Source organism: Chamaea fasciata, unplaced genomic scaffold, assembly GCF_029207755.1.
Source record: "Chamaea fasciata isolate MVZ Bird 193981 ecotype frontalis unplaced genomic scaffold, bChaFas1.0.hap1 SCAF_4, whole genome shotgun sequence".
Lineage (NCBI taxonomy): Eukaryota > Metazoa > Chordata > Aves > Passeriformes > Sylviidae > Chamaea > Chamaea fasciata.
In genome coordinates this window covers 4905006-4928064 of record NW_027094089.1, presented here as the reverse complement: position 1 = coordinate 4928064, position 23059 = coordinate 4905006, and the positions used below count along the sequence as shown (strand labels likewise).

At 46.6% G+C, this 23059-nt stretch overlaps 1 protein-coding gene across 1 annotated transcript; it reads left to right on the top strand.

Annotated features, from left to right (window-relative positions):
- The first annotated feature begins 15495 nt into the window (after window positions 1-15495).
- On the top strand, window positions 15496-21424 carry OTP (orthopedia homeobox). Its single transcript, XM_066182279.1, has 3 exons — window positions 15496-15532; window positions 16499-16908; window positions 20894-21424. Exons 1-3 carry the CDS (start codon window positions 15496-15498, stop codon window positions 21422-21424), a joined length of 978 nt encoding a protein of 325 aa, XP_066038376.1.
- The last annotated feature ends 1635 nt before the right edge of the window (window positions 21425-23059 follow it).

The following is a 23059-nucleotide window of genomic DNA, read 5'->3' as shown; positions in this document are numbered from 1 at the left end:
TTTTGAGTAAACTGCTGTTTCAGTACTTATTTATGTGCCTAAGCACATTTAGAGTAATATCTGCTTCTCCATCACTGTTAAGCACTGCGCTGGCGTATCAACACCAAAAGATTGCTGATTGAATCAGTCAGAATGATCTACTTTTGAAGTGACCCCAGACCAGGACCATAGAGGGCTAACAGGTGAAACCTGTTTTGACACTACAGCTCTATAAGAGAACACGCAGATCTTCTTACCAGCATTGTGTTCTAGGCATGGAAGTGCCAAGCATACACTGCCTGGGTCACAGCACATATGAACTGCTATTGAGGAAAATGTCCATCTTTGGATTCTCATTTCAGGCAGTTTCTTCTGTGGACCTTCACTGGGAAAAGTGGCTGGAGTGCACAGAGCAGATCATGTGTCTCAGCTGACAGATTGCAGCACGAGTCTGCTTGCAGCCATTGACTGCAGTGTGTGAATAAATGCTGAGCTGAAAAGGAGGTGTAGGGAGATGCCAAGCCTGCTGGGCAAAGCAGGGTTTAAAATAAAAATTGCTCTTCTTCAGAAGAAGGAATACACACTTGTGGAAAACAAGCCCATAGCAAGATGATGTACACTTACTGAGTACCACAAGAAATGCATATGAAAGTTAAATAGGTGTGACCTGTACTGGCTGAAGGCAAGTAGGATTGTCATATGGCTGAAGCTGGCATTCAGAATGGAAGTCACGTGGCCTTCAACTACCACATAAGCTCCAGAAAAAGTTTCTTGGTGCAATAGTTTCTAGGGTGAGTGGTTTATGTTTGCCTAATACATCTCTGTCCAAGCCTTTTTCCAGCTCCCTGTTACTGTATCATGAACCAAGATGGTACTCTGCCCTACCACTAAGTTCTCTAAAAACAAGCATGTTCCATAGGACAGGAAGTAGCCAGCCTCCCTGATTAAAATCAACATATGTTCACACGTGAAAATACTTTGTCTCCAGATGCCTCTGGAACGGTCTTAATTTCTGAAGGAACAAGCAGCATGTTTTCAGACTGCCAACATCCTTTAGGAGAAAGAGAGAGCTAACTGTACACAAGTATTTTGGGTTAAATCCACAAAAAGCCTAACCACACAGAGCTGTTCTGTGTCCCCATAACAACATCCTGTTTTGGCAACTCACCTTCCCCATCTCTGGTGAAACCTTTCAACAGAGCTGCAGGCAATCTGCATTCTAACACTTGGGGTATGAGGGGTGGGGGAGAGACTTCAAGTCCTTGCTCTGACTCAGGTTCAGATCAAGGAAGGTGCTCAATAACTGAGCCATACTTACTGCTGATAGACTGGGGTCTCAGATTTGCCACATCAGTATGACATCAGTATGACAGATGGCTGCACAGCTTCTTAAGACTGGGCAATCACTAAGAATTTACTACTAAAATGAATAGTCTGATCACCCCAAAAGGTACGGTTCTCTTCACCAGACCTGTATGACAAAAGAAGTGTGTGCATTTAATATGTGGGTGATACAAGGGTGTTCAGTATCTTCAAGGACAGTATCTGAAATCAAAAGGTTTCTGACAAACTGGAGAAAATTTTAAATACTTCTTTTAGTAAGGACATTTAAATAAGAAAATAAAGCAAATTTATACATGGCAGCAGCAATTTTCTACTGCACCAACATGGGGAAAAGTAAAGGCTAGACACCATTTCTGAGAGATACAGAAGAATTTTAGTGAATTACATGCAAAACATTAGCTTAGCTCGTAAGACATGAGCAACAACCTTTACACTCTCCTTATTAAAAAGGCTTTATCTAGAAACATTGCGGCTAGAAGCTGCAACTAAAAGGGATGAACAAATAAGGATTCAGAAGAAAACACTGAAAACTACTAAAAAGACTGAAAAATGGTCTGTGCAAAAGAAGGAACAAATCCAGACATTTTAACCTGGAAAATACTGAGGGTAGCAGTGGTAATACTCTTCAAGCATACATAGAATTACAGAAGATAATAATAAAATTTTCTTGGCAGACAGAGCAAGATGCAATGAGCTTGAGTTACAATAAGGGGAAAAACTGGACAGGTTTCTTCCCCAGATAACAACTAAGACAAATGAAGCTCTGGAACAGACATGGAGGCTGTTGCAGCTGCCTTCCTAGAGGTCTTCTCTTGACCAGGCAGCTCTGTCATTCATGACACAGGGACTGCTGATCCTGCCTCATATTTACACCTTAGGGAAAACCATCAAAAGGTGGATAAGTGTTCATCCTTTCTCAACAGCACTTATCCCCTCGCTCAAAAATACAAAATATTTGTGACCCACCTGAAATTAACAACTTTGAATACAGCACAGAGGAGATCCCGAGTCCCCTCAGAGGAGGCAATTCAGTGATGCCTACCTGACTTTTCAGATGTTGCACTGCACATTACAACACGGGGCTCAAAGAAGGTGAAAATGGTCTTCCTTAATGAAAGGACTAGGTGAACTAATATTTTCTGACTTTCCACTTCCTGTTCACATTTCTGATCACTCATCAAACACACACAATGTCAAAAATACTTCAGGTTCCAACTTGTCATTTTATTTTATGTGTTAATTTGTGCACAAATGAGCTCAGGGCAAAGATAGGAAGCCGAGAGTTTGAGGTGTAGCTGAAATCAGAAGGCTGAAACTTGCCGGGCAGGATGTGAACTGTGGGGCCTGCTGGAAACAACTGCAAGGGAACTAGCAAATTTAATTCAAAGTCTCACTGTTCATACAGATTCAAAGCAGGACTACAAGCTGAGGGAAGGGAGAAGGAAATGTGTTGTCTATGGCCTAACCATCTTAACAACCCTTCTGCCATCTGATCTCAGGGAACCCACTTTTAAGGACATTGAACAGAAAATACAAAGGAGAACCACTTTTGGGTTCTCTTCCACGTGCAATCTTGGCTATGCTCTCTTACTACATGTAACAGAGGGCTTACAAGAAGTCCAAATTACATGCTTAGGACTTCAAAGATTATGGCAAAAGGGTTGTGTAATTGCCACCTTCCAAGTTTTCTGAATATAAACTCAACCACAGTGAAAAAAAGCAGCTCTTGAACTGTGCAGACTACTTCCTAGCATGTCTCAGCAGCCAGCATTTCAGGGCAAACATCACCACTCTAGAACCACTTTACATTAACACTACCTTTAACAGAAAGAAAAAAACCCCAAACTTCTACTACAGTTTTGTTTTCTCACTGAAGTTGCTGTAGATGTTACATTAAATGGAAGGAAATTCAGTAACCCACAGAAAGAGCCTCAATTAGTAAGGTTAACAGAGGCTGAATAGGTTGAAATTGGAAAAATAAGCACATTATTTATGTATCAATTACTACTTGCTCTCCATTTCAACAAAAGGAAATAAAATTTTCTCATCTTTCCTAACAATCCAGAGGCCTCCTTGTGCCCCTGCATAATTAGCAGTAAATTTCACCACAGCTCTCCATAAGCAATCAAAAAGGCTACCTAATTAAAAAAGTAATTAGTTTACACAGATAGATATGAGTGGGTAGATTAGTTGATGAAAATAAAATTAAATTCCTCTGGAAGCTTTTAGTGACTCAGCTTTCTGCTCTTTTACGGCTTCTACACATTTCTAAAGGGGCAGGTTAAAAACAAGTAAAAAAATACTTCATTTGTAAACTAACAGAGTATCTTTCAAAACTAATTGACCAGATTTGGCTTGTCTTCTGTTTTCCACACAGAAGATAAACTTCATATTTTATAAAGTATAAAAATCAGTGCCTCCATAAAAGGACTAATGAGTTATGTTTCATTTTCTCAGGTCACTTACACAATACCCAGGCACCAAACTGTGCCAATGCTGAACCTGCAAAAGGAAGGTTTGAGCACTAACACCCAGAACACTACAGGATTTGTAAGAAGCCAGAACAGCTCCTGATACCAGACTTGACCAAGGGGTCTGTCTTTTCCCCAGGCATCCTGCCATCAGCAGAAGTCAGAGAAAACAAGTTGAGTAGGATGCAACTTTCCTGAGGGTAAACATACACCTTTTCACACTCCTGCCATTTTCCCAAATGAAGGAAACTCCACTGTATTTTGTGGTGGCAGCAGGGAGCTGTATTCTCATGCTTCAGGTGGGGGACACATGGGGAACACAAAACCAGTAGCCAAAACTCAAGGGAAGACACATATAACAAGTATAAATAGCAGTAATCCCTGATGAGAACTAGGAAGCTTTGTCAGAGAAACCAGTGAGTTAAGAAGTTTCATTCCTCAAAGGCTTTGTCACAGGCAGTGCCTACTGATGGGCCTCACCTCCATTACTGCATCAAATACGATTTGTCACGTTCAAACAAAATTGCAGTAAGAACTCTAACTAGCACAAGGAAGGAAACTGCCTTTTTAACAGTGTGGGGAAAAAATGCAGTCAACTATATGTTCTTTGTTAAGCAAATTAAACAGCTGTAAACTTAGGTTTTATACTTTTTTTTTTAATTAAGAAGGTTGTAATTGAAAATAAAGTTTTAAACAGTGATATAAAAAAATATACAACTGCTGTATAATGAACTTTTGAAATCATTATTTTTTAATGTGCCAGTAACAAACTCTCATTTTGTTTGCCTTTGCTATTTTTGGAGCACTATCCACTGATTCAAGGAATATTGAGCCAACTGGCAATTTCTGGCTACTATGGACTCACGAGAATCCACTCAGAAGACATCTGAAATTCCACATGTATCCTCAGTAGATGGAGTGAATGGGGAGGAAAGAAAAGCTTTTGGAGTGATAAAAACAAAGCAATTTTCACACCATAATAAAGTTAAAGTTAAATAATAAAGTTAAAGTTAATAAACTTCAGATTACTGGATCAGACCAGTTTTAAATTGGTAATTTTCAACATTACCTATACACTGCTCACCAGCCTACACAAAGTGAGCTGGTGAACCTTGTCCATTCTGAATATCATTGAGCTTTTAGAAAGACAGACCTAAAAAGCCACCACATTAGGTCTTCACTGTGCCAGGGTAAGAGGGCAGAACCCATCTCCTCAGTACTAGCTCTTTCAAAGGAGCCTAGGTTGAGCTGACATGGAAACTACTTTGCTTTCATTAAACTTACCATTAAAAGGAGTGCTGCCAGAGCAACATCACAACACATCACAGAAATGAGAAGTCAAGGTAAGACTGGTGAAATCTTTTCAAGACTGAACATTCTGTGGATAAACAGAAGATTCCAGTCCCTTCGGCACCAAACAAAGCACCTTTCAGAAAGTCTCCAATTAACTTTTAACAAGAAACTCAATTGGAACTAGACCAATACTCTATTTGGACATCCAAATACCAAGCTTTACTCAAAAATTACGTCATCAGCTGCCTGTGATTAAAAGCACTTCAAAGCTGGCTTAATGTCAAAGAGACATGCTACTCTTCAAATAGAGTTCCTTCAGAAATATACAATTCACTTCCCATTTTACATCTCCTTCAAGTAGCTCAGACAGGAAAATGCAGAGAATGTTCTGCAGGTCTGTGGGCAAAAGGAAAACCCACACTGACCAGATGCTTGACTAGCAAGACATACAAACTGTACCGTGTCTTAGATTACTAGGCACAGCAGTAGACCACTATTACCAGGACAGGTAAATAAAAATAGCACCGCAGTTTCATTTTGTTATTATTCAGAAAATGAGTTAGTGTCTCCAACTCTTGCTTCAATTTTCTACAGAAAAAACCCTCCAAAACACCCCCACAAAAACCTAAAGTGTTTCAAGTTTGTTCTCCCAGCGGTGATACCATGATTATTTCATTTTAGTGATTCTGTCCTCTGGTATAAGTGAACAAACTACACTGAACTGGAAGGGCAAAAAGTTTACACACAAGCTTCAGAACTTTTTGACAGTTTTAAGCACAGAAGTTAACCATCTCAGGATTATGCAGTATTATACAGATAGTTAATACTGTTAACCAAGCAGAAGGAATTACTCCTTTACAAGAGAAAAATCACACATTGCAAGATTAACACCTGAAAGGTACTTGAAATCTCCAGCTGTTTTTTTTAAAGTCTTCTGCATTAGAACCCAGGTTGTCAATGGTGGTAAATCTGATTAAGTGCCCAGGTGGAGAGGAGAAGGCAGGATGAAGAGGAATGAGCTGAAGTTTCTATTGCCTGGAAGTTAGGCTAACTCTGGATGCACAGATTTGGACTACAGGCTGAAGATGAATCCAAATGCATACCTTAAGCCAAAGAGAGAAAATCACCCTGCCTTCTGAAACCCAGAGCTGTTCAAAACCACATACACTGTGCTAAAAACAGAACCATGGCAAGATGATCACAAAGGATAACATGCTTTGCAATCCAGGATAAAAACCTTACAAAAATGTTACAAGACAAAACATTCAACCTTTCAGCTTCCTTTTGAGCTGCAGCTAGGTAGGAGAATTTAACCAATGCTTACATGGAAACCGGCCTCCCTTGAGCTCATATTTCCACTAGGAATCTCAGTAAGCAATCCAAGGAGCCCACTACTCTTTTCAAACGTGGAATTCAAAAAGGAACACACTCATCCTGACTGTATCAGGCTATTTTAACTCTGCCCCTGTAATTTTCTCCCAGCAGAGCAAAAAGCAGGCACACTCTGAGGACAGCACTGCAGAGCAGTGACAGCTGGGAGCCATCAAAAGTAAGGAAGGCCATTTACAAGGAGGTTTCCTTCCCCAGCATGTCACCATCCCTTACAGACTCTCTCCTGCACCCTCTCCACTGCTTCATTAGCTGTAATTGATGTGGCTTAAGAAGGAAACAGAACTTTTTTAACCTTCAGAGAGATCAGCATGGCACAAGAAGACTTGATTTGCTGATCACCAGCAACTAAGGCTCACACAGGGTTCTGGTCTCTCCCCAGTTTGGACACCCCAACAACTCTTTCTCTCTAGTTCCTCACTCTCAAAGAGTGGAAATGACTAACACCACCCTTGGCTCCAGTGCTAAAAAAGAAAAGCCAACCCTCCCACGTGAAAACCACTCTCACATTGTCCATCTGAGCGTGAAAATAGTAATTATGATGGAGTTCCTGGAGTCACTGAAAAAGGCACTTTCAGCCCAGCCTTACAAGATGGCACTCCTGCCATCATGTTCTGCACTTTCTGTGTCTATCATGTCAAACTCTTCCATGCCGTGACTCTCAGGTTCACATCCATACAAGTTTACCCATCCAAGTAATAACTATTATTCCAGGCTGAAAGTAATTCATCTAGAGCAGACTTCATTAATGCCAGGTGAGGATCAACCTCGTGAGACACTTACTATGCCTGTGGCATGTTATTGCTCCACTGTGCTGACTGGAAGCCTCTGTTCCTCGACGACCATCCTGCAGTCAGGCCAGCTGCAATCACAAGACCATGGGCACAAGAGCCTTCCCTCTAAAGTCAGAGTCAGGCACGGGAGGTTTCAGGGCTCTAATAATTTCATATCTGGTCACTGTTCTGCAGGTAAATAAAATACCTTTTCTGTACCATACTGCAGTTCCCCAAACACACTGTTTCTCCCAACACACAAAGTATCTTCTGCCCATTACAAAATGTGCCACCTTATCCTCAGCCGGAGCATAAAGAAACATGGGTTTTCCATCCTTTCCATCCATAGCTTCCCCAGCAATCATAGATGCAAAATTCTGAATGCTGGCTCTCAGCTTACCTTGTGGCACTCTGCTTACAGTAAACACCTACTGTAGATAGCTGGTGTTTTTAGTTGAGAAGCGACAGCTAGCTTTAAATGTGAAGAAAACCACAAGACTGAGGTTGAGGTTTGTACAAGTCCTTGCTACAGCTGAAGCATTAGAAAACTGTACCACATTCACGACAGCTTTAGGAGGCGGAGATGCTTCTTTGTGCAGAATGTAATTGCAAACACTGTAAGCCATGACTGAACTATAAACCACCGGCCAGGAGGAGAGAAACCTGCAGCCAAAAGAGTTTGTTTCAGTGCAGAAAAGAGAACACAGACTAAACAAACAATGGTAGAAATGCTCTGAAAGTGAAACACAAAACCTCAAAAAGTGCTTGTTGAGAAAACATGTATCTTTTTACAACCAATACAAGAGTCTCCTGATAATCCTGATCTTTTTTTCCTAAACATTATCGGCAATTCTACCAACAGAACCAAGCATTCAAAACTGAAAAATGTTTTCTCCTAGAAGAAAAAAGCTAAACAATCATCTCTCCATGGTAGAAGAGTAGGACAAGTCTTCAGCCCAGGGGCCATCGGTGCCCCTGCAGCTCTCCTCTCCCCTGCTGCCAAGCACAGCCTCGCCGCATTTTTTGCTAATGTCACACAGATTTTGTTCCTCATCAAGAAACTTGACCTTTATATCTAGTGCAGGCATCAGGCTGAAGAGTGATATGTTTTCAGTGATAATGAGGACAAAATGTAGATTCTATCTCTTAAGTTTCTGAGCGCATAAGCAGAGAATGACAAATACCCTGGCCTTCATTTTAGTATTTCATATGCAAGACGGTTTTTCTTGATAAGATGACCAAACACCAAGACGCGCCCCATTTTCCACTATTTAAAACCGAACACAGAGCTGCCGGAGGAGGGGGCAGGGAAGAAAACAACACAACGCGCGTCTTTGCACCACACAGCAGAACCATGGCGCGCTCTCCGCCGGGAGAGCAGCGCGTGTTCCGTGTTTTTTCTGGGAAGGCCGGCGCTCCGCTCCCACCCCTCACGGAGCCCCGCCCTCACCGGCGGCTGCCCCGCCGCCATCACTCCGCCGCCCGCGCCACGCATGCGCGGCAGGCGGCCGCCCGCGCCACCATCTTGGCGGCTTCGCGCCTGCGGCGCCCCGTGCTGGGAGAGCCGGGATCCATCTCCCTAATTGCCTGTGTCGGGAATAATTCACGTTGTCCCGCTCGGCCCTGCGCTGCCGCTCGGGGCGCGGGCTGGTCGGCCGGTCAGGGCCTGGCAGTTCTCGCCCCGTGTTGCCCGCCTGGCGGCCGGGCGCGGCTCTCCCGGCGATGGCCGGGGCTAGCGGGAGCACCGGACGGGCCTGCAGCGGGCGGCAGCCGCCGGCGTTGCCGTCGCTCCTCCCGGTAAAATGGCCGCGCTGCCGGCTCTTCAAATTAGCCGTGCCCGAAAGGCCCATCCACGGGCGCTGCCAGCGGGCGGGCAGAGCGCAGTGGCCGCGAGTGCCCGGCGTCCGCGGGGAGCCCACGGCCGGGCTGAGGGCGGGGGACAGCGGCCGGGGGTCTCTGGGCCCGGCCGGCAGCGGGAACCCCCAATCCAAGCCCGGCGCCGGGGTGTTCTCTGCAGTTTAGATATTTTGTGTAACTCCCAATATTCACCCAAGCCTCATTACCACCTCCTAATGAGACCCCTTTACTCCGTGACGTGCAACCGCTCCATCTCATTAAGGAAATCGCTCTTCAATGCTGATTATTTTATTTGCAGCCATAATTATATTTCTTTCGGCTAAATCACGGTTTAATCGAGCCCACATGGAGGGCAGCAGCACTAATTACAGCGGGAGATGCGGTGGCGGCGGCGGCTCGCCCGCCCGGCCGGCGGAGGAGGCGCGGGCGCGGCGCTCCCCTGGCGCGGCCCGGCCGGGGGCAGGGCGGAGGGCCGGGGGCGAGGAGGTGGTCTCAAACACAACAACTTATTACTTCTAATTCCCCGACTGTCACCAAATCACCTGCACGAAACAAGAATCTAATTTGTTAAGCTGGCATTTCTGCAGATGGAAGATCGATTTTCTCTTTAGATTTCTCTAATTGAGTGAATATAGACGCCCCGAATTAGCCGCGCTCGGGCAAGAGGGGAAAGGAAAGGGAGAGGGAGGGAAAGAAAAAAGTCAACAAAAATCATCCTTGTAAAATAAGCCATATTACCTCTAGGATTGCCCCCCAAATAATAAAGGAAGGTGGATCGAAAGGTCCCAGATTGAGTGACAGTCATATTTCTGGAACTAACTGGTTTTTAAAAGAAAAGGTTAGGACGGCTGGAGAATGCTAAGTAACGGCGCGGGAGAGAGATGGCTGAGCTCTGAAATTGCTTACAGAATTACATTTGTTTTTCTTGTGATTTTATTAAAAGTCACTCCTCATCTCCAGAATGCGTGAAAATATCTACTTTCCACTCAGATACACCACATTAACTTGTTGGAGGCGAATTTGTTTGTTTGTCTATTTTATTTATTTGCCAGATAAGATTGATGCAGTCTTATTAGCGCTATATCTAGTTAGAGGAAGAGATAAGGATGAGATGTTTTCTTTTTATTCCAATTACTAGACTTGTCACCTAACTGAATAACTGATATATGATTATTTATCTTGAGTAAATAGAAATCAGAAAAGCAGCCAACTTAACACATACAAACAAAATATGTATGTTCCTTATTACTATATACCACCCATACAATTGAAGGGATTAAAACTGTGGCCTTCAAAAAGGGGAGAAAGTTAAATACTCCGTCCACGTTAGCCTCTGGTGTATATTTTGTCATTGCTACATCTGGCGGATGGGGACTTTAAAAATAAAAGTATGTGTTAAATAAATTCCTCAAGGTTCAGTCGTAAAAGTCTCTCCGGAAGTGTGCTGTTTGCCTAAACAGAGATGAATCTGAAAAATTATACCAGCGTTCCCTTCGCCTTTTGGGGCAGCCCAAATGATTCCTGTCCGGCTGCAAAAGCTACAGCCCAGTGCGTTACGCTTGGGCTCCGCATTTTTAGGTTTATGAACTTAATATTGTGTCAAAAGCCTATACATACATAATGCATGCGTGCGTACGAAGCTGGATGGCGAGGGGGAGGTGACTTTTGTGTGTAAAGAGTTTGCATCTGGTCGGCTGAGAACGGGCAAGGGGTGTCAGGCATTCCTGTATATTAAAATAGCTTTTTCCCCATAAAAGACTGGTTGTCATCGCTCTGATTAAAATTAATTGATAGAAGGCATCCTTTCAATCCAAAGTAACCGCTTCGCCGTCGGGAGATTGCCCGCAGCCTGCCCTCGAGGAGACAGCCGTAGGCGCTGCCTTTGGCTCCGCCGCAGCCCGGTGCAGATATTTACATGAATAAAAAATTGGGAAAATGCTGTTCTTAACTGTGTTGGAGGAAGAGGTGTCTGGTGGCCCGAACTCTCCCCGCCGACCTTAGGGGAGGCTGTTTTCGGGACACCTGACGGCTTCGTGTCTGGCCAGCCTGCGACCGTTCTTGCCTCGGGTGCCTTTAAACTTCATAAAGTTGCTTTCAAAGAAGTGTATTTATAGCGGCGACAAAACGCTGCATGCAGCATAATGTCGTAAAGCGGCGATGATCGTCACGTTTAGCTCTGACTAGAATGTATAAATTGGGATCTGTAGCTGCTGGCAGCCTTGTCCTTCGTTTCCAAAGAAGTCATATTTTCGAGAGGGTTGATTGAAATGAAAACACGTGTTTATGCTTTTCCATTTCTTAACTTCAAATTACCCCTAACGAAAGGATATAGTTTGATTTGTCATTTGTGCTTAGGGTATGTCGATGTGGAAAAGTAAGCAAATAACACTCAAAAGCATAGGTGTAATTTACAATGGATTAAAATTGATTCTTTTCATCAGGAAGAAAATAGGGAAATGTGAGGTCGTTAATTATTGAGGGAGGCGCTTCTCATTAAAGCGAACAATGTTACAATGCAGCACTGAACAGCGCGAATGTGAATAATAATATCCGATATTTCAGCACTACTGTCTGGAAATAAAAAGAAAAAAATAATAATAAAGGGGAAAAAAAAAGCCGCACGAACAAGCCAGCAACCAAAAGTTGCTTTGGTAAACGCTGTGAGCGTTGCTACGTGTAAAAACCAATTACGGTGCTCTGCATACAGCAGCCAGCTGGATGGATGGTCAAGAAATACATAAATAAAATATCAAATTACAAATCTTATCAGCCATTTATGCCAAGCCACCCTGCTGACTTTAGCAGTTTAACCTTATTTTACTGTGTTTCTCGCTCCAAATATAATTATTCTGATAAAAGAAGGTTCTGTTTCTAAATCAGAGCAGAATTGGTTAAATACACTTGTTTATATTACGGCCTCATTGAATCAGGGCTTGAGTTTAGCGGGGAGAGGAGAGGGGGAGCTCTGGGGGTTGGAAAGTTCTCTACCCTTTCTTAGCAGGGTCACAGCGCTGGAGAATTAGGGTTATATTAGTCCCGAACGCGGCACGCCCCGCTCCCGCGGCCCTCGCTCGGGCGGATCGGTGGGCGTGGGCGGGGGCCCTCGGGGGAGGGCAGAGCCGGCCCCGGCCGGGACCCCGGGATCGGGACCCCGGGATCGGGCCCGCCGGGCTCCGCCGGGCAGGGCAGGGAAAGGAGGGGACGGGATGGAAAAGGAAAGAAAGGCAAAGGAAGGCGCGGGGGGAGATGATCTCCCAGTGCCTGGCCTCTTGGCAGGCGCTTCTGTACGAAATTCAATCTCTATTTTTTATGAGAAATAAACTGTCTAAATAAATTTTATTAGGGGCAACCAATATATTTTCTGGTACTGCCCTTTGTTCCAGTTCTACGTGTGTGTAACAATCTAAAACCTATTTATTGAGGAAAAATCACTGGATCCATCATAGAAAATCCTTTTACTTTGCTCTGAAGTGATTTCTGAAGACACTCGTGTCACTCTGAAGATTTTTGGCCATTGTGCTAAAGCCTTTCCTTGTTAGGAACTTCAGTTCCTATGATCATGTGGGGAATACCGTAAATTGTAACAGGGAATGGAGTTGACTGGCAGTTTTTTGGCTACACTGGGAAAATGGAAAGATGACGGGGAATAAAATCCTGGTAAATACATCTCCGACGCTGCCCAGGTGAATTCGGGCACTTGACAAAACAGGAGTGCGCGAAAGAGGAATGTGATTAGGGTATTTTACATGTGCCCCACTGTCATTTTCTTTTTGACACGCGTAAGTGTCAGACCAGTCCGCTCTTTTCTCTCCCACAGACTTCCATCTATGATTTCCCCCCTTCCCTTAAGACGATTGCGATCTGAAGTCTTGGAAGAAATGATTTAGTTTGTTTATACTGCTATAAAAATCAAGAGCAATAGAAAAGTCATAAAATGAAGCACGCTATCAATCACACCGCAACATTGTTATTCAGCAGTTACTAACAGAGATTGATAATCCCTTGATTTCATCCCATTGTTATTACTCTGATGTGTCTGCACATTAACTATTACACATTTATTTATCGACCTGAAACACACAACAACACGGAGGAGATGCACACGCACGCCTCGCCACCTTGCCCACGGCGCGCTCGGCAGGACCCGACAGCAGGCACCTCGAGCCTGTGCCAATACACACAGCTAAAACTGAACCCCGGACGCCCCGGCCAGCCCCTGATCGCTCTCCTCACCCCGGCCCGGGCAGGGTCAGGCTCTCGCGGCCGCGAAAGGCTGCCCGTCTCCCCAGCGACTCCGCCGGCTCCGCTTCGCGGTTCCCGGCAGCGGGCTGGGGGGCTCCTCCCGGCAATTCCCACCGCCGGCTTTTCCCCTCCTGCCCTACAGCTGCACACAGAGAATAATTTTCAAAGGAAAAGAAAAAAAAATGGCACAGCAAATGTGCTATCTCCGCAATCACCCATCCAGCCGGGGGAAAAAGAATAATCCCGAAACTCCCACCCCACCTCCGTCCTCCTTTCTTTCTCTCTCTGTCTCCGGCTAAATTGTGGCCCGGCTGTGGGTCTCTCTCCCTGCTCCGAGCGGCCGCTCCCGAACGCCCAGGGTCTTCGCAACAGCCCGACGTCTCGAAAGCTGAATTGAATCAATGTAGCCTGAGCTGGGAGGAGGGATAAAAAAAAAGGCAGCAAAACTGCCCTAGAGATCGGTTGGCCGGTTCCTTTGTCTCCTTCAGTCTCTGCCGAAACCCCTGCACATCTGAGCTGCAAACAAAACCACTCTTGCATCTGTTCGCATGCAGTATTTACAATGTTTCGTGTAAGTCAATTGGATGGCGGGAAAAAAAAAAAGCCATTGGCTCCGTATTATTTAACATAGACTTCACTGGGCTCGCTTTTTGGTGGAAGCTTTATTTGCACTAAATGAATAATCTTAATTGCATCACTTTCGAATTAAAAATCAATGTTAATCAAGTTGGAAGTAGTAAATATCAGTTTTCATTGTGCCCGGGTAGAGGGTATTTTTCTTGTTTTGCAAATAAAAATACAAGTCAAATAACTTTAAAAGGGCATTATGTTCTGCTACAAATACAATTGAAACGGATTGTTTAGGAGCGGATCAGAAATGGTACAGAATTTTGCACTTAATTTCCTCAGTTATCATTTACAATAAGAACCTCTTGGCTTGACAGCCAAGTCTAAACAGTAGTAAATTAGTACAAATTTATACTGATTTTACTCTAATAATCGTAATAAAAGCTTATAGATTTGGCACTAATTACATAAATGCCTAATGATCTTGAAAATTACTCTGGTTAGAAATATATTACTAATCTAAACTTTGTTGTTGGCTGGCTTTGAAAAATCAGAACATTAGAAATGGTTCGCTTCACTTCTGCAAAGCACTTTAAATTGTTCAAGTAGTTTAACATATTCAAGAGGAAAATAAAAAGCATTTAACTTTATTTACTGCTTTAAGTTGAGTTTGTAGGCTAGCCGAACTTGGAAACTTTAGCCGAAAAATAGGGCGTTTAAATCCCGGGCAGGGAGGCAGAGCTCCCCGGGCGGCCGGGATGCATGGTGCTTGGGCTCCCTTGCTCCTCGCTGCGCTCCGCCTGGGCACCGAGCGGGGCCAGACCGAGGTGGCGGGCAGCCCCGGGGGCCGGGCGAGCCCCCGCTGCGGGAACTCGGGCAAGTTTTTCTCTCCTCGACGCCCGGCAGCCGTCGGGGCTCGTGTGGTCTGAGAGCCTGGCCGCAGTTTTTCCCCTGCCGCTCCCGGTTCCCCGGGGCTGCCCGGCCCCGCGCCGCCCGTCTCCCCCGCTCGCATCCCTCGGTGAGCTCTGAGCTTGCCAGACCCTCGGGAGGCCGATCGGGCCGGGCGAGAGGGTGCGCTCCCCAGGAGGCATTGAAAACAATAAAAGCCGATAAATCAGGGGGGCGACCCGGAGCGGACGAGTGTGGCAAACGTGCGTTTGGAAGAGAAGGAGAGAAGGAGAGAGGCGGGCGGCCGAGGCGAGCGGAGCGGGGTAAGGGAGCGCGGCGCGGGCCGGGCCGGGCCGGGGCGGCGGGAGGCCGGGGCGGCGGCAGCGGGCGGGCGGCGGGCGGGCGGAGCGGGGCGCTCCGGGCGCTGACATTTGCAGGCTGCCCTCCTGATTGGTCCCCGCGCCGAGCTGCTCACGGGTTCATTGAAGTGTTAAGCACCTCCCCGTCTCTCTAAAGGACATTATAATGCAAGAGACCCCCTTTTTAACCACACACCGAATTTTCTTTCATTTAGACGATCTATATATATATATATACATATATATATATATCTCATATCTTATATCTATTTTAAATAACTTAAGGCCGCTAAAATTTGGGGGGGAACAGCCTTCGCCCTGGAGCGGTGCGCGATGCTGTCTCACGCCGACCTCCTGGACGCCCGTCTCGGTGAGTTTCCCCCGGCACCCCCCCGCCCCGCGGCGGCTGCACCGGCGGCTGCGGCGAGCGGGGAGGAAGCCGGGGCAGGAAATTGACAATTTGTTCCTTATTTTACCTTAATGCGTTCTAAATGGGCTAATTCCTTTTAAAGTAATTGTACTGTATTAAAGTTTAATTTGATTTAACATAAAAAAAAAGAAGAGAGTGAGACCTACGGAGTATGTAGATCTACCGCGAGTTGTGGATCATTTGATTTTTCTCTCCTCGGTTTTATATACATACCTACACATTATTATTATGATGATTTTTATTTTAGGACAGATGAGCTCGATGGTGTTTACGAAGTTCTGTGTGGCCTTTCCTTCCTCGCCTGTTTGCTTTTCTCCTTCCTTCTTCTCCTTTAAAAAAAAAAAAAAAAAAAGAAAAAGAAAAAAAAAAAGAAAAAAAAAAAAAGGAGAAATATCTATATCTATCTATTCGTGGTTATTAATGAGTTTGTTTAGAGAAGCGGAGGGAGGAGAGGGGAAAGATCGGACAGAGTGACCGAGGTCCCCGCGCATCTGTCGGGGAGGTAATGCTCCTCGCAACAGGGCGGATCGAGCCTTATTTCTTTCTCTCCGTCTCTTTCTCTTACCAGCTCCGCTGGAAAACCCAAGTTGAACCCGTGAAAACTTGCTCTCCTCCTCTTCCCTTCCCTTGATTTTGCAAGGGGAGGTCGGGAAAGGGAGCTGGTTATTTCAGCAGGAAGAGGAGCTGCTCGATGTAAAGTTTTCTCCCCTCTGCCCGGGCCAGGGTCTCTGGGAGTCGTGAAGCCAAGCAGGGCTGCGGGTCTGGCGGGCGGCCGGCCGGGGGACGGCGGGGCGGAGGCGGTGGCGGTGGCTGGATGTCTCTCGCCGGTTCCGTGCGCTGGAGACGGGCTCTGACGAATCCACGCTCAGCTCCAGCCGAATGACTGCCGCTCCTTTGCTTCCGCAGGGATGAAAGACGCGGCCGAGCTGCTGGGACACCGGGAGGCAGTGAAGTGTCGGCTGGGCGTAGGGAGCTCGGATCCGGGGGGACACCCGGGAGACATGGCTCCCAACTCGGACACCGTGGAAGGGACCACCCTGCTGCCGGGGGAGGACATCACCACGGTGGGATCCAACCCCAGCTCCCTAGCCGTCAGCGCCAAAGACCCTGACAAGCAACAAGGCCAGCAGGCCGGCCAGAACTCCAGCCAGGCCGGGCAGCAGCAGGGTCAGCAGAAGCAGAAGAGGCACCGCACTCGCTTCACGCCGGCGCAGCTCAACGAGCTGGAGAGGAGCTTCGCCAAGACTCACTACCCGGACATCTTCATGCGGGAGGAGCTGGCCCTGCGCATCGGTCTCACCGAGTCCCGGGTGCAGGTATGAAAAGCCGCGCCCCGCGCAGTGCCTGCCGGCCCTTCTCCGGTCATACCGACGGCGGCACGGCCGGCCGGCGGCAAGGCCGGGCACGACAGGGAGGGGGGTGGGTGCCCCAAACCTCGGCCCGACGGCGAGGTAAATAATGCACCCCTGAAAGCAACAGTTTGGTCAGAAAGCCTTGAAATCAGACATGCGTCGCTCCCCTTTCCGCAGAAGTGTCACCTTGGGGTGTCCCCCTTGTCCTCTATCCTACCCACCTGCAGTGCGGTGGTCCCCAGAGGGTCGCGGGCTGAGCTTCCCTCGGGTCCACGGCCCGACCCGCGGCTGGAAGGAGTCCGGGGAGGGACAGCCCGAGAAGAACGGTCTCAGTCCTCGCAATAGCCCGGCGGCGCTAAGAGTTGAGCCGAGCCTCCCGGGAATGAGTCCTTTTCCTCCGGAGCGGAGCCCGGTGACCACGGCAGGGCCGCTGTCCGGGGTGCTGACAGCGACGCGGCCGCGGCACCGCCGGGAAGAGGCGTCCGCCAGAGCCCCCCGCCCTGAGAGCCGAGGTGGGGGGCCAGGAAAGGCATATCGGTTCCTAAAAAGGAACTTCGATAAAAGCCGGTTGTGCTCGGACTCGGAGTTTCCCCATAGTGGCTTTTATAATGCCTGGGGGACGGCGGGGGTAGTGAGCAACTTCAACATCTAGGGCGCACTTTGTTCTCTAAAATAAATACATACATACACACACACACACACACACATATATATATATACACAGACGTACCTAGACATATATATACTTATGCACACAGAACAGTAGGAAAACATTTAGCCAAATAAATGTAAACGAAATTTAAATTTGGTGAAGGGGGAGAAGGTCCAAAGCTATAGACTGCTCAGATGCAGCTTGGGGTTTTTTGTTTTAGGTTTTTTTTTTGTTTTGTTTTGTTTTGGTTTTTTTTTTGTGTGTGTTTTTTTGTTTGTTTGTTTGTTTTTTTTTTTGTTTTTTTTTTTTTTTTTTTTTTTTTTGTTTTTTTTTTTTTTTTTTTTTTTTGTTTTTGTTTTTTTTTTGTTTTTTTTTGTTTTTTTGGTAAGGTTATTTTAGCGACTTTCCAGGCGGGTCCATTTCGAGGAATGAAAGCCTGCACAATAGAAGCGCGTGTGGGATGCGCACCCCGGCTAAGTGCCGTGCACCGGAACTGCCGCTGCTGAAGCACTTATAGCGCAGTCACTGCTCAAAATCCCTCTCGGCAAGCACAGGCTCCTCGGCTAAATAAAGACACGTCAAAAGAAATCCCTAAATGAACGTTTTATGAAGGAAAATAGATTCCGTTCTGGAATGTGACAGAAAAAGCACGTCTGCTTTTAAAAAGTAAAACAATTTGACTCAGCCTACACAGAACCATAATTAGTTTAAATTAAAAAAGAAATTAGATTCACAAATAAAATATAATTGGACAACTGACTCTATGAAAAAAAGAAAACGAGGTCTATTAAACTTTATTGGGTTTCCCAAAGGTTAATGATACCAATTTCAATATTAGGAGTGTGGTAAATGAAGTAAAATATAAAATGGAAATAGTTATTTTCTAACAGCACATCAAAGAAATTCGTAGGAAGAAAGACAAAGTGTTTTAATGGCCTTGGCATAATCTTAAACCCATGCTAATAGCTCGAGACTGCTGATAAAAACAGTTTAATAGAGTGTCAATTAAAATTTTTTTTTTACAATAATGTTCTGTAATTTAAAAAGTAATCAGATCAACATAACCTTCTTAATTAACACTTCAAAATGATTAACATTATGTAATCTAAGGAAAAAAATTTAATATATTTACTTCACAATCCGATGTATCACTGGTCCTTGATCAAATTTAAATTAAGTAATCATTAGTTTATGTTCTTAAACGAGTACTTTACAGTTTGCTTTATAGTTAACAGATAGCCTACGCATTCCTTTCAGTACATGGGCTCCACATTGATTAAGGAATGCTCCAAATACTTAATTTATAGCGGCTGTATATGTTTTCAAGGGTTTTAGATGCTAGGATAAATCACCACTTTCCTCATTTTAGATCTGTATTTAATGTATATGATACATTTAAATAATTATTAAACTGGCTGATGCTTAAACGGGAGTCCAATTCCACATCTGATATTGCTCCGCTTCTCAAGCTGCTGTAATAAAACGATTCTTTTTATAGCATGCCATTATTAGAAACCAATTTCAGAATTATTTATAACCTGGAATGGCTTATTAAGCAGCAATGCGAGAATCATGCAAATTACGTGATCAAATGCAATATAATAAGCATAATCATTAGTCTCTAGCACGGATTAATTAACTTTCAATATTTTATTTACATAAAAACTAAATCAGTGAAATAACTTCTGCACAGTCAGGCTTGCCTTCCAATATTTTATATGAACAAAAATAATGTGCTGTAATTCCATTGACCGTGTCCCCCACAATGGTCCCGTCACCTGCCACATCTTAATAGGGGACAAGCTGAGAGTATTTTCTAGTTTTCTAATGGAATGAGAAATTGCATTTTCTTCCTCTCCCAGCACTATTAAAGTGTAATGAATTCGGCCCAGAGTTCACGGCTGGCTGATCGAAATGAACCTGAGATCTGAGCTTTAATACAGCTCTCCAGATTTCCTACCAAATCTTCACATTAATCATCTGCTGGATTCCAATGAGATCTTCATAAAGCTTCGGCTTCTGAAAAAAAAAAATTAAAAAAGAGAAGAAAAACAAAAGTGATATTGTCTCCCTTTCTATCGCTTTCACTCTCTCACCCGTTTATAGCTGGGGAATTAAATGGGCTATATATTTTAAAATACATTTACAGTATGTCTATATTACTGTAACAGCAGATATCATCAAGGTAGGTTTTTAGATTCCAACCTCCATTAGATTCTCACTGTTGTATTAATAATTTTCAGGGGCTAGTAGCATTTTTAAAGGAGTTCAATGTTGCCAAATGCTCATGGTTAATATATTTCTAGAGTTGTCATGTGTGCATTTTCAAAATCTCCCCCAGGTTTTCCCTGCATTTTAATCTGTCATGCACCAGTTTTCAACTGGAAACATTCACATTTCAAAAGCATATGCAGCGTAGCTATGAACTTAGGCGATCAGACCTGATGGAGATTCTTTACACCACTGGCAAACCATGAAACATAAAAAGATTTTGTAGCCGCAATTTGACTATTAACCCTAAAACATAATTGAACGCGGTTTTTTTTTTATTATTATTCATATAATATTTAGCTCCCTCATGGCCGTTCGTTCCCGCTAATGGGTGTCCGCCTTTCTCAGCCCCCCTGTGGATCCTGAGGCGGTGGAATCCGGCAGACCGGGGCACTGCACTCCCTGGGATTTCGGGTGGAAGTGCTTTCTCCCGGTTTTATGGCTGTCTCGGTCCCTTTCGGCCGCGGTGTGGGAAGGTCCTACCGAGCCATCTCTGCCACGCTGCCACCACGGGCACCCACTCTCCTAAACCACCCCTGGTTTTGTTATTGTCGGTTTGGTTTTGTTGTGTTTTGGGGTTTTTTTAAACACAGATGCGGGCGGTTTGGCGCCAGGGTTTCCGGGCCGGGCCCCCGGGGGCAGGGCGCTCCGGTGGCGGCTCAGGAGCGCATCCACGCAAGGGCCAGGGCCGTAGGCTGCTTGTTGGTGGTGGTGGGGGTTTGGGTGGTTTTTTGTTTGGTTTTGGTTTTGTTTAGTTTTGCTTTGGATTTTTTTTATTATTATTTTTTTTTTTACCCCATGGGGAGGCCAGGCTCCTCTCCTGGAGCCTCCCACCCAGGACGGACAAATCGATCGCTTTCGTTATAAAAAAGTTTCAGCGGTTTCTCCAGGCTGACAGTGACTCGCGTGGGGCCGCAGGTGCGGGCGAGGCTCGTGGGGGCAGCGGGAGCCGGGGCGGGGGTCCCGGCGGCGGGAGGGGGTGGCCGGCGGTGGCTAACGGAGCGTGTCGCTGCCCGCCGCCCGCAGGTTTGGTTCCAGAACCGCCGCGCCAAGTGGAAGAAACGCAAGAAGACCACAAACGTGTTCCGCGCCCCGGGCACGCTGCTGCCCACGCCGGGGCTGCCACAGTTCCCGTCGGCCGCCGCCGCCGCCGCCGCCGCCATGGGGGACAGCCTGTGCTCCTTCCACGCCAACGACACCCGCTGGGCCGCTGCCGCCATGCCCGGCGTGTCGCAGCTGCCGCTGCCGCCGGCGCTGGGCCGCCAGCAGGCCATGGCGCAGTCCCTGTCCCAGTGCAGCCTGGCGGCCGGCCCGCCGCCCAACTCCATGGGCCTCTCCAACAGCCTGGCGGGCTCCAACGGCGCCGGGCTGCAGTCCCACCTCTACCAGCCCGCCTTCCCCGGCATGGTGCCCGCCTCCCTGCCCGGCCCCAGCAACGTGACGGGCTCGCCCCAGCTCTGCAGCTCCCCGGACAGCAGCGACGTGTGGCGAGGAACCAGCATCGCCTCCCTCCGCCGCAAAGCACTAGAGCACACAGTCTCCATGAGTTTCACCTAATGGACGGCGCCTCGCCCCGCGCCGCCCCCGCCGCCGCCCCCGCCTCGCCCCGCGCCGCCGCCTCGCCCCGCGCCCCCGCCTCGCCCCGCGCCCCCGCCTTCCCCCACCCGACTTGCCAGGGAGTCGACTCAGGATCTGAAATCAGACACCAACAGACTGGTTTGTGGGCCGAGAAACATCCCCGATCCTCCCCAGGCCCCCTCGCCCCGTGCCCCCGCGCATCACCCGCGCACCCCTGTGCCCCGAGCACCCGCGGCCGCCCCGAGCCCGGCTCTGCCTCCCTCCGTCACCACCGCCCGGCTCTCCCGCCGTCTGCCCGTCCGGCTTTGGCTTTGCAAACAAACGCATTTTTTTGTTTCCGTTCTCATAATTTTTATGGTTTATTTAGGAGCGGCGACCTGCCGCTGCGAGGGCGCCGTCGTGGGGCGGCCGGGCGGGCTGGCGAAAAGGCACAGAGACCCCAGAGAGAATCAGATCTGTTTTGATTAAGCATTGATGAGCGACAGCGAATGTGATGGGGGGAGGAAAAAAAAAAGGAAAAAAAATTAAAAGCTTCTTTTTGTAAAAAAACAAAGGGGATAAAAGGGGGAAGAAAAAAGCGCGCAAGAGCGCTTCCCTTTTTCGGATCTTTGATTTCGTGACAGTTGAGTTGCCGATCCTCCCTACCTTTATTTACGCATTTATTTACGTTCCTGCTGCTATTGTCCCTCCGCAGCGCCGGCGGAGGCGCCGCCGCGCCCCCCGCCCCGCCTGGCCCGGCTCGGCCCGGCCCGGCTCGGCCCCGCGGTCCGCCCGCCTGCATGTGCCGGTCACCCCGCCGCAGGGCAGGGCCGCTGGAGGAATGAACAAACGATGTGAAATAGGATGTTTTGTGTAGATAAAGCATTCTTGTTACATACTGGTCGATTCGTGATATGTTTTAACTTATTGTCTGTGCTTATTTATTGAATTTTGGGTTACTTAATAAATGTTTGAGCTAATATAAAACATATTACTTGACTTTTCCGGACACGTTTATATCAAGTTAATGTGAATGGATAAATAAAATCATTTTCAGTATGTGATATGAAGAATTATAGATTTTGATGTGGCGTGTGAGATATGAGAGGTGTCTTCAACTGCAGGCAAAAAAAAAAAAAAGGACTTCCTTCTGTGGTATTCACTGAGTCCTTTGTCACAAGTTTGGGGATAGTTTGCTTGCTTAACTTTGCATTGATGCCTTTCACTTGTCACAATTTTAATACTTCATGATTAATAAACTTTTGTTAATCTTTCTGCGTGGTTGGCCTTTAAACTGCGAGTAACAAGTAGTTCTGTGGTGGAGCAGGGCAGGGGCAAGGGATGGAGGAGGGTGGGTCAGCGGGAGGCCAGGGCAGGTAGGCACTGAAAGGACGAATCGTTCTTTTGGAATGTGAAACGAGGGCACGGCTGCTGGCAGAGAGAGCCCCATGGAAGAGAGAACGCTCACTTTTACTCCTCTGCAAACTTTGATTTGGTGGGAAAAAGAAACGCGGTACATTGCCAAGCATCATACAGCCAGGTTTGGGCTTCTTTTTTTCTTCTTCCCTCTCGCCCTTGCCTTTTATGCAATACACTGGGATCTCTTCTCCTTGTACGTCAATTACACACCTCTTA

Bases quoted from the DNA above. Each gene is read 5' to 3' on its own strand.
- OTP (XM_066182279.1), top strand. From the start codon at position 15,496: ATGCTGTCTCACGCCGACCTCCTGGACGCCCGTCTCG. The intron at 15,533-16,498 runs GTGAGTTTCCCC...TTGCTTCCGCAG, and splicing joins CCTCCTGGACGCCCGTCTCG to GGATGAAAGACGCGGCCGAG. The intron at 16,909-20,893 runs GTATGAAAAGCC...CGCCGCCCGCAG, and splicing joins TCACCGAGTCCCGGGTGCAG to GTTTGGTTCCAGAACCGCCG.